The following is an 18,010-nucleotide window of genomic DNA, read 5'->3' on the forward strand; positions in this document are numbered from 1 at the left end:
GAGAAATTGGACTGCCAATTATATCTTAGTGTTACGAAAGTGCTTCCATTTTTAAAATCTTTTTTGAGGACGTGTCAAAACTGAAAAGATTCCGTGGATTTTTTTTTTTTACCAAGTTCGCTGAAGTGACACTTGAGATGTTGTTTGAAAACAACCTATGCTGGAAATCATGTGCTTTAAGCTCAATAAACAGCAGAAACCTTGGTAAACTGGGGATGATGTTTACAGAGAAGCCACAAGTCAAAGTTTATGGAGGTCAGGAGGTTGACTTTCTGTTGGGGTGTGAATTGTTTTGAAGACAGTTGGAAATCAACTTGCCAAGGAAAAAACACCCAGCTCATCTCTTTCACTAACTCTTTGAAGAAACCCTGCAAAGACCCAGTGTGGGAGAGCCAAAATCCCTGGTGCTGCATCTCTCCTGAGAAGCTGGAAAAACCTGCCAGATTAATTCACAACACCACCTGAAAAGAGCTGCTTTAGAAAAGATCCCAGTGACTCATCTCCATATACGCGGATGCCAGACCAAAAGGGACAATTGACTTCCTTTCATACCTTTTTCTTTTTTTCTTCAAGAATTAACAAATATTTGGCCAAAGTAGTCGTTTTTTTTTGTAACAGACCTCTGCAGAGAGAATTTCTGTATTTTTTTTCCTGAGTGTGTGTGTGGGGAATTTAAAAAGGGAACTTTTCATATTTCAATCTGCGTTAATGCTTTTCTTCGTTACTGGATAAGTCTTGTTTGCTAATAAACTGATAATTTTGTTGTTTATAAAGAAACTTGGTTGGTGTATTTTATTCTGGGATAAAGAGTAGAGTATTTGATTGACCGAATCGGTAACTGGGTAAACATGTTTAAAATATATGTTGTGACTTGCAAAGAAGTGGGCCTCGTCCTGCCTCAGTCGTAACACTTGTAATATAAAACCTTCATTTCCCTATGCAGTGGTAAAGAACAGGATAGCAATTGTCCACACTGAGGTTTACTATCGAGTTTTGATGTGGCAAATATTATATTGAAGTTTTGATATCGTCTTGGTCGCTCAGATCAAATTGCTTTGAATTTCACTTGGCTATATCAAAGTAACTTGGTTCTGCTCAGAGTGCAGTGCCCTGGAGTCTACAGTATAAGTCTACAGTATAAATGCTATGGTAGCCACCTGTCTTGCTGTCTATTGCTCTTCTGTTTCTGACAACATAAAGCTGGGAGTTAGAATAGCCAATGCTATTCCCATCTGCACTAGTATTTTTTAATGAAGCGGTCCAGAAACATATTTGAGTGTAGATTTTCCTCTTCATGTGTGGAGAATCTGTGTTCTATGAAGAGGGAAAAGAAGCAGAGACCTGTAACAGAACAACTCCGTTCCCCCTATGCTGCCCACTAATTTCCTGGGGCTTTTTCCTGTGATGTAACCTGAATTTTGGTACTAGATGCAGGCTCAGCTTCCTATTTTAACCTATCAAGTGTTCAGTATATTTAGTTTTTACTTTTTGTTTTATTCTATTATCAACACTATTTGTCTTAATTCTAATATTCACTTTGTTTTGTAGGCCTACATTGCTCCTGCAGCAGCGATATTTAAGCCTGTTGAACCACATGAAGAAACCAGTGCTATGCTTAACAACATGAGAATCTATGGGACAGTTTTCCTCACTTTGATGTGTCTGGTTGTTTTCATAGGCGTCAAATATGTTAATAAGTTTGCTTCTTTGTTTTTGGTCTGTGTGATACTATCCATCTTGTCCATTTATGTGGGGGTTATCAAATCAGCCGTTCATCCTCCAGAATTTAAGTAAGTAATATTGCTGTTACAGTCGTCATTTTGATTAAAAATGTTAAGACAAATTTTAAAAAATCAGAGCTGTGAAATATTATTTAAGAATATGCTTATGTTATATACTTAGCTGCTACTGTAAGAAAATTTTTGATATATACTTGTGAAATCAAAGCATGAAAATACAACATCCTGTAGCAACTTGTACTGCAGTTAGTATAATTGCATCTGATGCACATTTTTAGTAAGTCTAGAAAAAGACTGTTGTAAGGACAAGTAGAGTTTGTTTAATATCAGAGATACCAGGTAAAAGCTGCAGTAAATAGCTCAGTGTTGAATACGGACAAAACAAACCTGTCACAAAAGTACCATGGTGTTCTTTTGATTATAATATGTAAGGCCACTGGAAACCTACCAAAGCACCCTATGTCTGTTTTTAATAACCTGGCATTATTGTTGAGCATTTCAAAGAAAAAGTCTAAGTAAATCATCCAAAATTAAAAGGAGTAGTATAATATCGCATTTTCATCTATAATATTAGGAGCCAGTTACAGGCGTGACCTGACTTGCATAAATCACTTCAATTCTCATTCTTGGGTCGTGAGACTAAATTTGTGGCAGGATATTTGCTATGTGTTGTAGATAGCTGTGTGCTCTTCTCTGTGCCTTTATCATTTCTGGTACCTAGGTAGATGATGGGTGGTCCTTCTCGTTTTGTTCTTTTTTGACTTTTCTGTAGCGGTTTGATAAAATTGAGTGGCTTGCTAAGCCATTTCAGAGGGCAATTAAGAGTCAACCAAATTGCTGTGGGTCTGGAGTCACACATAGGCCAGACTGGATAAGGACAGCAGATTTCCTACCTTGAAGGACATTAGTGAACTAATTCTCTGGAGACATGAGTTCAAATCCCGCCACAGCAACTGGAGAACTTAAATTTTGTTAATTAAACAAATTTGGACTACTGGATTGTCATAAAGACCTACAGGGAAGGAATTTTGCCATCCTGGTCTGTGATTCTAGGCCATTAACAATGTGGTTGACTCTTAACTGCCCTCTGAAATGGCCTCTCAAGCTACTCAGTTGTCTGGAAGGTAGCCCATGGCTGCTACCTCAGCAATTAAGGGTGGGCAATAAATGCTGGCTTTGCCAGTATTGTGGAGTACTGTGTTCAGTTCTGAACACCAGGATGGCAAAACACTATAGGAAGGACGTGATTTGCACTGGAGAGGGTGCAGATGAGATTCACTAGGGTGTTGCCTGGACTGCAGCATTTCAGCTATGAAGAGAGACTGAAAAAGCAAGGGTTGTTTTCCTAAGAGCAGAGAAGACTGAGGGGGGACATGATTGAGGTGTGCAAAATTATGAGGGGCATTGATATGTTAGATAGGAAGAAGCTTTTTCCCTTAGCAGAGGGGTCAATAACCAGGGGGCATAGATTTAAGGTAAGGGGCAGGAGGTTTAGAAGGGATTTAAAGAAACATTTTTTCACCCAGTGGGTGGTTGGAATCTGGAATGCACTGCCTGAAGTGGTAGTAGAGGCAAGAACCCTCACAACATTTAAGAAGTATTTACATGAGCACTTGAAATGCCATAGCATACGAGGCTACGGGCCAAGTGCTGGAAAATTAGATTAGAATAGTTAGGTGCTTGATGGCCGGCATGGACATGATGGGCCGAAGGGCCTGTTTCTGTGCTGTATAACTCTGACTCCATGCCAGTGGAGTCCATTTCCTGTGAATCAATTAAAAAAAAAGTTAGAATCATAGGCTGGAATTTTTCTGATGCAGCAGACATCTCACTGCCAGGGCTGAAAGCCGGAGGTGGCCCTGCTTTGAAGGGCGGTGGGACCCAGGACTGCATTTTGCCTGCAGCCGGCAATTAAGTGGCTGCCAATGGGGCTGCCGTCATATTAAGGATGGCGGCCCAATCAGAGGGTTGGCAGTTCAGAAGCCTCAGCAGCGTCACCCCTAGTGATGGCCTTTGCTGAGGCTGCAGCTGCAGGATGAAGGTGCCTTAATGGTCGGGCTCTCTTGAAGAGGGGTAAGTGGGTTTGGGTGTAACCGGGGCCTAGCAGGCAGGCAGACCCTGGTGATCTGGTGGTCGCTGAGGGCAGGCGATGCCCTTGGCGGCTCCCCACACCCTGAAGTCCGTTGTAAGGCCATTAGGTTTAATTGGGTTGTACGGTCTCCACACTTCTGCATTGGGCCCTCATAACGTGGGAAAATTGCCCGCGGAGGTGGGAAATGGTCCTTTAATTAGCCCGTTCAGTGGCTCAATTGACCTCCCAAAGGGCAGCCAAACTGCCAGTTTTTCCACTGCTGACAAAATGGCATGACAGTCGGAAAATGTCAGGATGTCCCCCCACCCCCACAAGCACCTACACCTTCCTGTACCATTTTGTTAGCCTTCCCACCTCTCAACCTGTCTCCATAGGACAGGTAAAATTCAACCCATAGAATGGTGACACACAGAAGGAGGCCCTTTGGTCCATCAGGTCCATGCTGGCTCTCTGCAAGACCAGTCAGCTCGTCCCACGTCTCTGCCTTTTTCTCTGTAGCTTTGCAAACCTTTGCTCTTCAGAAAATTATCCAATTCCTTTTTGAAACTCACAATTGAATCTGTCTCTACCACACGCTCAGGCATTGCATTCCAGATCCTAACCACTCACTGCATTTAAAAAAACGTTTTTCCTCATGTCGCCTCTGGTTCTTTTGCCAATCACTTTAAATCAGTGTCTTCTGGTTCTCAACCCTTCCACCATTGGGAACAGTTTCTACCTATCTACTCTGTCATGATTCTGACTGCCTCTATCAAATCTCCTGTCAACCTTCTCTAAAGAGAACTCTCCTAGCTTCACCGATCTATCAACGTAACTGAAGTCTCGCATCCCCAGAACCATTCTCGTAAATCTTTTCTGCACCCTCTCCAATGCCTTCACATCATTCCTAAAGTGTGGTGCCCAGAATGGGACAATAGTCCACTTGAGGCTGAACCAGCATTTTATAAAGGTTCACCATAACTTCCTTGCTTTAGTCGTCTATGCCTGCATTTATAAAGCCCAGGATCCTGTATGCCTTATTAACCACTTTATCAACCAGCCTTGCCAACTTCAGTAACTTGTGCACACATATCCCCAGATCTGTCTGCTCCTGCACCCCCTTTAGAATTGTATCCTTCAAGTAATATTGTCTCTCTTCATTCTTCCTACCAAATTGTGTCACTTCATATGCCGTGTGTCCACCCATTCCACCAGCCTGTCTGTGTCATCTTGAAGTCTATCACTATCCTTTACACAGTTCACAGTACTGCCAAGTTTTGTCATCAGCAAATTGTTAACTTGTGCCCTGCACACCCAGGTCTAGGTCATTCATATAGATCAAGAAAAGCAGCGGTCCTAATACCAACCCCAGGGAAACCCCATTATATACTGTCCTCTGACCATTACTCTGTTTCCTGTCACTCAGCCAACTTGGTATCCACGCTGCCACTGTCCCTTTGCTGAAAGGTCTGTTATGTGGCATTTTATCAAATGTCTTTTGGAAGTCCATGTACACCATAACCACGACACCCTTATCAATCCTCTCTGTTTCCACATCAAAAAACTCAATCAAAGTTAGTTAAACACGAATATAAAACCCAAAGGTGCTGGAAATACTCAGCAGATCTGGCAGCATCTGTGGAGAGAGAAGCGGAGTTAACTTTTCAGGTCAGTGACCTTTCATCAGAACTGCTTTTATGTTGCTTTTATTTTAGTTAAATACAATTTGCCCTTAACAAATTCATGCTGGCTTTGCTTAATTAATCCGCATTTGTCCAAGTGACAGTTAATTTTGTCCCAATTATTGTTCCTAAAAGTTTTCCCATCACCAAGGTTAAACTACCTGTTTTGTAGTTGCTCGGCTTTCCTTTACACCCTTTTTGATCAACATTTGCAGTTCTTCAGTCCTCTGGTACCATCCCTATATCTGAGGATTGAAAGATTATGGCCAGTGCCTCCTCACTTTCCACCCTTACTTCCTCAATATCCTCGGATGCATCTGTTCTGATTTGGTGACTTATTTACTTTAAATACAGCAAGCCTTTGTAATACCTCCTCTATAAATTTTGGCCTTCTCTTTCACTAGGACTTTGGTAGCATCTTCCTTGGTCAAGACAGATGCAAAGTCCTCATTCAGTACCTCAGCCATGTACTCATTCAGTAGCCTCAGCCTCTATGCATAAATCCCCTTTTTGGTCCCCAACCGGCCCTACTCTTCCTTTTACTATTTAAATGCCTATAGAAGACTTTTGGTTTCCTTTTTATGTTGGCCGCCAGTCTCTTATACTCTCTGCTGCTCTTATTTCTTTTTTCACTTCCCCTCTGAATTTTCTATATTCAGCCTGGTTCTCACTTGTATTCTCAACCTGACGTCTGTCATATGCTCCCTTTTTCTGCTTCATCTTCATCTCTTTTGTTGCCCAGGGAGCTTCAGCTTTGCTTGTCCTACCTTTTGTGGGAATGTATCTCGACTGTACCAGAACTATCTCCTTTTTAAAGGTTTTGCTTTCCAGTCTTTGACTCCAATTTATTTGGGCCAGATCCATTCTCACCCCATTGAAATTGACCCTCACCCAATTACATAGAAACATAGAAAATAGGAGTAGGCCATTCGGCCCTTCGGACCTGCTCCGCCGTTCAAAAAAGATCATGGCTGACTGTCTAATTCAGTACCCTGTTCCCGCTTTCTCCCCGTATCCCTTGATCCATTTGGCATTAAGAAGTATATCTATCTCCTTCTTGAATATATTTAATGACTTGACCTCCACTGCCTTCTGTGGTAGAGAATTCCACAGGTTCACCACCCTCTGAGTGAAGAAATTTCTCCTCATCTCGGTTCTAAATGGCATACCCCGTATCCTGAGACTGTGACCCCTGGTTTGGCATTCCCCAGTCATCAGGAACATCCTCCCTGCATCTAGCCTGTCTAGTCCTGTTCGAATTTTATAGGTTTTTATTGAGATCCCCCCTCATTCTTCTAAACTCTAGTGAATGTAGTCGATCCAGTCTCTCCTCATAAGTCAACCCTGCCATCCCAGGAATCAGCCTAGTAAATCATCTTTGCACTCCCTCCATGACGAGAACATCTTTCCTCAGATGAGGAGACCAAAAGTAGTAAGACATCCTTGCTGCTGTGCTCAAATCCTCTTGCAATGAAGGCCAACATACCATTCATCTTCCTAACTGCTTGCTGAATGTTTGCTTTCAGCGACTGGTGTACAAGGACACCCAGGTCTCATTGCACATCCCCCTTTCCCAACCTATCGCCATTCAGATAATCTGCCTTTCTGTTTTACAACCAAAGTGGATAACTTCACATTTATCCACGTTATACTGCATCTTCCATGCATTTGCCCACCCACCCAACTTGTCCCAATCACATTGGAGCCTCTTTGCATCCTCCTGACAGCTCATATTTCTCTTTCCCCCCCCCCGGCACCCCCCCCAGCTTTGTGTTGTCTGCAAACTTGGAAATGTTACACTTAGTTCTCTCACCCAAGTCATTAATATATATTGTGAATAGCTGGGGCCCAAGTACTGATCCCTGCAGTGCCCCACTAGTCACTGCCTGCCACCCATAAAAAGACCCGTTTATTCCTACTCTCTGTTTCCTGTCTGTGAACCAATTCTCAATCCATGCCAGTATATTACCCCCAATCCCATGTGCTTTAATTTAGCACACTAACCTCTTATGTGGGACCTTAACAAAAGCCTTCTGAAAATCCAAATACACAACATCCACTGGTTCTCCCTTATCTATTCTACTAGTTACATTAGGATGCTTAAAGCCCCTCCATTATGTTTACTCTGATTTGCTCCTTGTTCTTTTCCATGCTAACCTAAACATTATAATACAGTGATAACTGACCCCTAAATGTTCCCCTACTGACACTTGATCCATTTGTTCCACCTCATTCCTCAGAACCAGATCCAGCAATGTGTCCTTCCTTGTTGGGCTGGAAACCTGCTGATCTAGAAAATTCTCATCAACACACTTTAGAACTCTTCTCCCTCTCTGCCCTTGACACTATTGCTATCCCAGTCTATATTAGGATGCTTAAAGGTCCCTCCATTATAACTACTACTCTGCATCTCTGTGTAATTTCCTTGCAAATTAGTTTCATTATATCATTCGCGCAAGCTGGCTGCCTGTAGAGTACACCCATTAGTGTAATGGTATCTGTATTGTTTCTTAGCTCTAACCAAATAGATTCTGTTCTTGACTCCTCTTGGGCATGTTCTTTTTTCTACCACTGTAATACTAGCCTTAATTAATACTGCCACCCTTCCCCCTTTCCTTCCCTATCTTTCCTGAACACCTTGTATCCACGAATGTTTAGTACCTAGTCCTGTCCTTTTTTGAGCCAGATCTCCGTTTTCACCATGACATCATCATATTCCCACATGGCTATCAGCGCCTGCAGCTCACAAACTTTATTTACCACACTCTGTGCATTCACATGCATGCACAGTAAACCCAATTTAGGCCTCCTGCATTTTTCCTTGCTCTGACCCCACCTAGTATCTTATTTTTTCATACTCTAGTGCTGTCTGTCTCTCCCAATTTTTTTAGCACCTTGATTTTCTTCTCTATTACCTCCTGGTTCCCATCCCCTGCCAAGTTAGTTTAAACCCTGCCCAGTGCCACGACCAATCCACCTCACAAGGACATTGGTTATGCTGTCTGTATGGACTTTCAAAAGATATTTGCTATGGTATCACATATTAGACTTGTTAGCAAAACTGAAGCGCGTGTGATAAAAGGAGCAATAGCAGCATGGATACAAAATTGGCTAAGGGATAGAAGACAGATTTGTCTTGAATGGCTTCTTTTTTTGGACCAGAGGGAGGTTAAATGGAGTTCCCCAAGGTTTGGGACTAGAACCACTGCTGGTACAGGGCATAGATTTACAGATGACTTGAAACTTGGAAGTGTAATAAACAGTGAAGAAGATAGTAGTAGTCTTCAAGAGAACATACACAAGTTGGTGGAATAAGTGGACACAGCAAATGAAATTCAATGCAGCAAAGTGTGAGGTGATGCATTTTAGTCGAATGAAGAGAGAATACATGCTAAATGGTACAATTTTAAAGGGGATGCAAGAGCAGCTACAAGGAGGTGTTTGTGCACAAATTTTTGAAGGTGGCAGGACAAGTTTATAAGATATATGGATTCCTGGGTTATATAGATAGAGGCATAGAGTACAAAAGCTAGTAAATTATACTAAATCTATATCAAACACTAGTTCGGCCCCAGCTGGAGTATTGTATTCAGTTCTGGGCACTATACTTTAGGAAGTACATGTGAGTTTTTTGAGAGAGTGCAGAAGTGTTCATACAGAATCACGGAATTGTTACAGCACAGAAGGAGACCATTCAGCCCATCACATCTGCACCGACTCCCCGAGTGAGCAATTCACTTAGTGCCATTCCCCTGCCTTCTCCCCATAACCCTGTACATTCTTCCTTTTCAGGTAATTATCTAATTCCCTTTTGAATGCCTCGATTGAACCTGCTTCCACCACTCTTTGGCAGTGAATTCCAGATCCTAACCGCTCGCTGCATGAACGTTTTTCCTCATGTTGCCGTTGCTTCTTTTGCCAATTTCTTTAAAACTGTGCCTTTTCGTTATTGATCCTTTTCACAAGTGGGAACAGTTTCTCCCTATCTACTCTGTCCAAACCCTAATGATTTTGAATATCTGTATCAAATCTCCTCTCAGCCTTCTTTTCTCCAAGGAAGACTGTCCCAACTTCTCCAATCTGTCCTCATAAATGTAGTTCCTCATCCCTGGAACCATTCTCCTGAATCTTTTCTGCACTCTCTTCAATACCTTCATATCTTTCCTTAAATGTGGTGCACAGAGCTGGACGTAGTACTCCAGTTGAGGCCGAACTAATGTCTTATACAAGTTCACCATAGCCTCCTTGCTCATATGCCCCAATTAATAAAGCCTGTACTGTATGCTTTATTGACCACTCTGTCAACCTGTCTTGCCGCCTTCAGTGACTTATGCACATATACACCCAGGTTCCTCTGTTCCAGCACCCCCTTTAGAGTTGCACCCTTTATTTGATATTATCTCACCATGTTCTTCCTACAAAAATGAATCACTTTACATTTCTTTGCATTAAACGTCACCTGCCACTTGTCTGCCCATTCCACCAGCTTGTCTATGTCCTTTTGGAGTTCTATACTATCCTCCCGACAGTTCACAATGCTTCCAACTTTCGTATCATCTGCAAATGTTGAAATTGTGCCTGTATGCCAAGGTCTAAGTCATTAATATATATCAGGAAGAGCAATGGTCATAGGATGTGGGCGTCGCTGGCAAGTCCAGTACTTGCCCATCCCTAATAGCTCTTGAAGATGGTGCCGAGCTGCCTTTTTGAGTTGCTAAGTCCTGTGGTGTAGGTACACCCACAGTATTGTTGGGGAGGGAGTTCCAGTATTTTGACTCAGTGATGATTCGGGAGCAATGGCATATTTCCAAGTTAGGGTGTTTTGTAGCTTGGAGGAGAACTTGCAGGTTGTAGTGCTAGGTGTCTGCTGCCCTTTTCTCCTAATTGGTAGAAGTTGCAGGTTTTGAAGGTGCTGTTGAATCTTTGGTGAGTTGCTGCAGTGCATCTTGTAGTTGGTCCACTCTGCAGCCACAGTGCAGTGGTGGTAGAGTGAGTGAATGGTAATTGGCAGGCCACTTGATTGGCAACGCTTGTCCTGGATGATGGTGTGTTGTTGGAGCTGCACTTATCCAGGCATTTACTAGAATGGTTCCAGGGATGAAGGATTACAGTTACGTGGATAAACTGGAGAAGCTGGATTATTCTATTTAGAGTGGAGAATGTTAAGAGGAGATTTGAAACAGGTGTTCAAAATCATGAACCATTTTGATAAGAGTAAATAAGAAATTGTTTCTGGTGACAGAATGGTCTGTAGCCAGAGGACTCAGATTTAATGTGATAAGGAAAAGAATCAGGTGACATGAGGGGGAAAAAATAGAGTTGTGGTGATCTGAAATGCACTGCCTGAAAAGGTGGTGGAAGTAGTTTCAGTCGTAGCTTTTAGAAGGATACATACTTGAAGGGGAAAGAAGTTACAGGGCTATGGGGAAAGAGCAGGGGAGTGCGAAGAATTGAATAGCTCCTTCGAAAAAGCATGATGGGCCGAATGGCCTCCTTCAGTGCTGTAGTTGTTCTATGATTCTATTATTGGAACTAGTCAAAAATAATCCAATAGAATATTTTCTACATTTCATTGAAGAAGAATGTGAGCTTTGAGTTTGTAGGAACATTTATGACTGTGTGTTCTTTTTGCTGCATAGTACTTGATACTATTGTGTAACTATCAGCAAGGGCAGTTTTAATGAAAATTGTACTGCAACATTAAAAAGTGCTCTTTTGTTTTTTTAGGATATGCATGTTGGGAAATCGAACTCTCTCCAGAAATCTGTTTGATGTTTGTGCAAAAACCGCGGTTGAAAACAATTTAACAGTGACCACCAAATTGTGGGACCTGTTCTGCAGTACTAAAAATCTAACGGGCACTTGTGATGAGTACTTTGTTCAAAACAATGTAACAGAAATCCAAGGAATTCCAGGTGTAGCAAGTGGCATAATAAAAGGTTTGTATAAAGCTGGTTATATTAAAGATGCATTTTATGGAACATTTTTTATGGCTAACAAACGGTTGATGTATGTTTGACATGGTGCAGAATGTCATATTTTTGAAGTTGGACTCTTGCAATAGGAAGTACAATTGCTGGCTTCAAAATTACCTTAATTCAATTTAAAGTGTGTTGACCACTAGAGGGCCTCCGTTTACCTTGCAAGCTTTACTTAGTGCCATAAATCCCATCAGACTACAATTTATAGTCTAGCCCATTTATCACTGGTTAAAAAGACCTAAATGAATTAACTGTTTTGAGTAGACTGTGTCTAGCCTGGTGGACACATATGCACAATACCGGTTATTTTTACCATTCAAATGAAGGAAACAACAACTTATTTTTGTGTGCTATGTCCAAATTCAGATTAGTCAGATGTAAACCAAATATTTACATATTACAGGTATAATCCTATTCCGAAGTGGTACTGTTGGGTTAGTTTTGTGCTGTTGTTTGTTGCCACAGTGGCCCATAATCTGTCAAATTAACAGCAAGCAGTCATTGTTATTTATGCACAAATGCTGCAACTTCAGGCAAGGGCTGATGTGCCAATAAACACAGAGATTTAAAAGCTTTGCAAAAATGGTACCTTGCTGACTGGCTCATCATTGAAATGCATTTAGTGCCGTGAAGTTGCTGTACTTGCATGGTAAATGCGAATTAGACTTACCACAGAAAGTTAGAGTTGGTCTGAAGTGATGCAAGAAGCCTGTTTTCGAGCCATTTAAGGTCCACACATATTTAAGTATCTGGGATTGGCTGTCAGCGATTCTTCTAACAAGTGCTAAGTGTTAATATGTGCCAATGAACCTCTGGCACACAATATGAACTACTGGAAATATGTAGTCTCTTCCTTCATACCTTAGTTGTTGGATATTTTAAAAATGTGGAATTTAAAACGAAAAAAATTTATTTCTGTCTCTTTCCTCTCTTAATTCATCTTTCTTTCCCTCATTACTTTCTGTATCTGATTTGCTATTGAATTCATCCACTCTAATTTACACTTTCTACGCAGTCTTTGAGCTGTTTATTTCACAATCCTTCAATCTGGTTGAGATGATCTGGCTTGTTCTGATCACTCAGATTTCAAATGCTCAGTTTTCCCCCAGCAAGATTTTCAGCTCACACCTCCATCAATTTGTGAGGCAAAATATTGTTGAGATTAAACGGGTAAGTGCAAGTCTAACCAACAGCTGACGCAGTTAGATTCATTCCTACAGCAAATTATGAACCAAAGACTATTTTGAGATTGAAGTAAATAGCATCAAATTGTCCAATTATCTAAAATAATTCTGTATGTTTTGGTAATTCCTACATGCTAATGCTTGAAACCTAGATGTAATTCACCCCAAGGCCTAGAATAGCTGCTAGTTTGCATTGGCCCTACAAAGTTAATCTGGAATCAGACAAATCAACGTTAAAGATTGTGGGATTTTAAGCGCACATTGTATCAAGTGTAAATCATGTTTCCCCAATCTTTAACACTGGATTAAAAACATCACTGTGGCAGTTGACCCTGTCCACAAAACTAGCCGTACCTCTGATTAAAAATAATAAGCAGAAACTCTGTCCCTAGATCTCTTGATTTTCATTTAGTTTATGTTGCTTCTTTTTCCCTCCCATCCCAGTATTCTTGAAAAAGTCATTTTTAAAAAATGTTTTGATCACAATAAGCCGTCACACTTTTTTTAAAGCCATCCTAACTTGTTTATTCTCCAGCTTACATTTGGTTCATGTCCTTGTGCGTCATTCACAAGCTGGAACAGGAAATTGTCTTTCAGGCCTCAGCTAATACTATTTTGAACCAGTTAATAGAAATTAAAATTGGACAATCATCCGTTTTATGCCAAGGTAGCAAGTTCAAAATCTACACTATTGACTCATGCTGGAGTCAAACTACAATGATGTGCCAGTGAAGAAGTTGACCTATGCTATGTGCAATCACTTCCTTAACCATCTTGATTACCATCCAGAATGGTAGAAAATGCTCTTTCCCCTCGTCATACTTGTATTTTTTTCTGTTTTCACCAATACTCCATTCTCCTTCCTTAAAGATATTGCCTGTTGCCAAGCTTATGCTTCTGAAGGTACTGGCCACTTTCTGGTGTCCTGCCCAAATTGCCTTCATTCATATGTGAGCTTGGATAATGAATGAAGCATGAAAACTTAGCCTGATCCTATCACCATCCAACGATCACATGATCATACTTCCATCAGCAGTCACTGGACTGTGTTTAGGAGTGAAACCCTGGTCAGTTTTATTCTCCCTAATCTAGGAGTGCTGAAGTGAATTGTACCACTGCCATGGCTAAGATAGCTAACTCAGCAGAGGACAGGAACAAGCCCAGAACCTTCCCGAGCTATAAAGATCAGTTGCACACTTGGAGCCAGCAGGGAGAACACCTTATAATTTTTCTGCTACATTAAGTAGGAGAAGAAAATGTCTATGATTATATCATCTTGCACACAATTTTGTGACTCCTGTGGAAATTTAAAACAGCCATTAATTTGCTCTAAAGCATCCAGGTCACATCTGTTTAAAAAGCTGCATAAAAATGGTCTAGAAAGTATTGAAGCTACAATTATTTTACCACATTTAGTTGCATAAGTTACAAAAGGTTTGTATTTGCAGAAGTTTGTTGTGCAGTAATTTTGCAGTGTTGAAGATGCTGAGGGTAAATGAAAGCACCTTACCACTGTCCCAGCTTGGATGAGTTAAATCAGCACAGACTTGGAGCATTCTGTGTTAATACTGTTTCTGTTTTCTAAAATAATGTTGAGTATTCATATTGCAATCACATTGTTCATTAAGCAATAAGTAACATGCGTGCCACACATGTGCCAGGCAATGACCATCACAAACAAGAAAGAATCTAACCATCTCCTTTTGATGTTCAATAGCATTCCCATGGCTGAATCCCTCACTATCAACATCCTGGGGGTTACCATTGACCAGAAACTGAACTGGACCAGCCACATAAATACTGTGGCTACAAGAGCAGGTCAGAGGCTGAGAATTCTGCAGGGCGAGTAACTCACCCCCTGTCTCTCCAATGCCTGACCACCATCTACAAGGCACAAGTCAGGATGATGAAATACTGTCCACTTGCCTGGATGGGTGCAGCTCCAACACTCAAGAAGCTCGACACCATCCAGGATAAAGCCGCCTGCTTGATTGGCACCCATGCATCACCTTCAACATTTACTCCCTTCACCACTGACACAAAGTGGCAGCAGTGTATACCATCCACAAGATGCACTGCCAGCAACTCAAGGCTCCTTCGACAGCACCTTCCAAACCCATGACCTCTACCACCTAGAAGGACAAGGGCAGCAGATGCATGGGAACACCACCATCTGCATGTTCCCCACCAAGCCACACACCATCCCGTTCCTTCACTGTCTCTGGATCAAAATCCTGGAACTCCCTTCCCAACAGCACTGTGCATGTACCTACACCCACAAGGACTGCAGCGGTTCAAGAAGGCAGCTCACCACCACCTTCTCGAGGGTAGTTAGGGATGGGCAATAAATGCTGGCCTAGCCAGCGATGCCCACATCCGATGAACAACTAAAAAAAAATAAATCTGGTAGTATGCATTCATCTTAAGTTTTAATAAACCATGCCTGCCTTTGATCACAAGTAAAGCTATGAATGCTAAAACTGCTTACATTCAAGTTAATTCCTATTAGATACTGTATTTTTTATTATATACGTATTCATTTATCATATTATGTTTCAATTGTTTTAGTTTGCCAGTCCTGAGCTATTTTCATGGGAATATAGGGTACACTGACTGGTTATGGTATTCTTTCTTGGATTGTTGAAGTATGCCTCCTGGTCAGTCAATCAATGAGTGACAATGGCACTTTGACTAAAATAACCTGCAGGAAAGAATGTTGAACAGTATCTAAAAGACATTGGGGATCATTTTAACCTAACCTACCCAATATGAAACTGAATGCCATGTTGCCCATTTTATATCCCGCCCATATTTACTTTCCATTGAGGTCAATTGAAAGTATAATCAGCCGGGATGTAAAATGGGCTATTGGCCCGATCATGTCTATTTCTCACCAGGCAAACTAGATTAAAATTACCCCATTGTTTTCCCAGAGAGTAGGTCACTTATGCATCATCCCTCCAAGTGATATTCTGATGGATTACTTGAGTTATGATGTTGCATTTCTAAGCAAGGTGTACACTGAACTTGAACATTTTCTGACAAGTGCCTCACTAAACACAAAATGATTATATTTCTGCAGAAAACATTAACGTATTCATTTCAATATAATAGTAAAATGTTAACCTAATCCTGTTGCCTAGTTTTATTGTTAAGTGAATCTATATCAACTAAAGTTCTGGTTTTAAACAGAAAAATTATATTTTGGCATGTTGCATAAGTGGAAAGTGCTGAAATCTAAATGTATTAGAGATAAAATAAGGGCATTACTTAAGTCATATCAAATTTAAGCTTACTCCAACATATGTGGCTTAAATTCTACATGACTCCATTCATAGACTTTATTCAAATAATGTTCCTCTCCGATTACCACACTAGCCTGTAATTATATATTTTTGGGTATCTGCTAAGTAACGAAAAAAAAACCTGTATCTCATCCTGTGCACCATGTGAATTAATGATGTCCAAATTAGTTGTTTTACCAAAGCTGAATTTTACTTTTATCTGTGACATAGCCTCTGCATACCCAGTGGCATTACTGGCAGCAAATGGAACTTGATCTATTTCAACAAAAGCCTGTTGATGAATGCAGAAACTCAGTGGAAAGGATATTCACCTTGACTGTTTATGTATATACATTGTTTGTAATTTGTGGGTCCTTTAAACGAATTTCACCAATCTGATTGACTACCTAATAATGCTGTATGTGCCTGAGAGTAATTGTCAGACAGACTAGCAACTCTCGAATACTGCTATTTTGGATAATTTAATACGTTATGGGTGTTATAAGGTAATGTTTACATACAATGCCTCATACTAAAGAGTCTGTATAATTTCTTCATAAGTTGCATTTCTTTGGAAATGTTTAATATAGCAGCTGTACTTTTTTGCAGTCCTGCTAAAAATTAGGTTGATTTGCTAACTTAGAAAATTTCTAAAAACCTAGAATTTGAATCTTTAACCTAACAATATTCAAAGTGATTTTTGTATAAAAATTATCATTCAAAGATTCTGAATCGCACAGACTTTTATTTAAAAACATCGATCTCATTAGTAATCCATCATGGGAAAAAATTACCTTTTGCAGTTTTGCATGTGATGAATTTGCTTCCTTTCAATCTGCTACAATAGAGATTTCATTATTTAATCTTCTTCAATTTTGATGTAGAAAACCTATGGAGCAGCTACATGGCCAAAGGGGAGATACTCCAAAAGAATTCTTTACCATCTGTTGAAGCTTCTGGATCAAGAAAAAATATACCTGTCTATGTTTTTGCAGACATAACTACTACCTTTACCATGTTAGTTGGCATCTTCTTTCCTTCAGTAACTGGTGAGGAAACTTGAATTACAACTTACAATAGTGCTCCTGAAGAGGCTATTATAGAAGAATGAGTTAGCACATTAACCTTTCATGTCAAGAACCAAATCCTACCCAGACTGATGGGGTGAAGATTTCTTTCCCCTGCTGTCTGTATTAAAAAAAATCTGGGAAATGAGGCTATGTCGGCATGGCATTATAACAAAAATAGCATGATTTGCCATTAAATTTAATATCGAATTAAAGAAGTGTATAGATGGTGAATGTAAGAAGTGGAAAATTTGTATCCGTATGAGAGAGTGTCCTTCTGAGTTTAGAGTTGAGATATGCTGTTAGGGCAGAGGAGATGTTTGATGCTGATGTAAAGTGCACAAAGTAGATGTTCCATTTTTCCAGTATTGAAATTTTTCATCTTGCCGAGCAAAAACTTTGACTTTTCCTGGGTTTAGCAAACAAATAGTGCCTGAAAAATGGGTGTCATGCACAAGAAAATTTGAATGCTATTTGTTTGATCCTGTTCTACATCTAAATGGCTCTGCAGCAGGATTTACTGCATAGCTTTTCAGGTGGTTGAACTTGTCTGAGCCTCATGTAAATTGCATGCAGACGAATGTCAGACCTCTGCTTTAACTCCAGGTGCAGTTCAGGACCTTCCAGAAGAACTTAATGCTGCGTCTTCCAGGCTGTTGTTTTCAGTGCTGTCTATCCTCAGTAATAGGCTGATATTCTCAAGGAAGATTTTTGTTTTTGCCTATATGGATTTTTTTTTTAAAGTGGTTTTGCCTTTTCTGTGCTTGATGAAGAATGTTGTTGGTCCATTACCCTTAATGATTGTCATCATGCTCGTTCCACCCCTTTCCTTTTGTGATCTAACTTATTTAGAGGCAAACAAGGGAAAACAACCATAAACCTTCTTGACAGCTGCTGATGTCATTTACCACAGCTCCTAAGCCACTAAAAATTGTTCCCCTACAACAGAGTAAAAATCTTCCCTCTCACTAATTGTACGCCTGTTCAATTCTACATGTAGTG

At 40.5% G+C, this 18,010-nt stretch overlaps 1 protein-coding gene across 2 annotated transcripts in view; it reads left to right on the top strand.

Annotated features, from left to right (window-relative positions):
- slc12a4 (solute carrier family 12 member 4) overlaps positions 1–18,010 on the top strand; it is a 207,711-nt gene that overhangs the window by 122,846 nt on the left and 66,855 nt on the right. For both annotated transcript variants that reach the window (XM_068049479.1, XM_068049480.1), the window contains exons 7-9: positions 1,549–1,790; positions 11,220–11,431; positions 16,826–16,990. In XM_068049479.1, coding sequence (XP_067905580.1) covers positions 1,549–1,790; positions 11,220–11,431; positions 16,826–16,990 — 619 coding nt within the window. The remainder of the gene's footprint in view (positions 1–1,548; positions 1,791–11,219; positions 11,432–16,825; positions 16,991–18,010) is intronic.

This window comes from Heterodontus francisci, chromosome 17, assembly GCF_036365525.1.
Source record: "Heterodontus francisci isolate sHetFra1 chromosome 17, sHetFra1.hap1, whole genome shotgun sequence".
NCBI classification, from domain to species: domain Eukaryota; kingdom Metazoa; phylum Chordata; class Chondrichthyes; order Heterodontiformes; family Heterodontidae; genus Heterodontus; species Heterodontus francisci.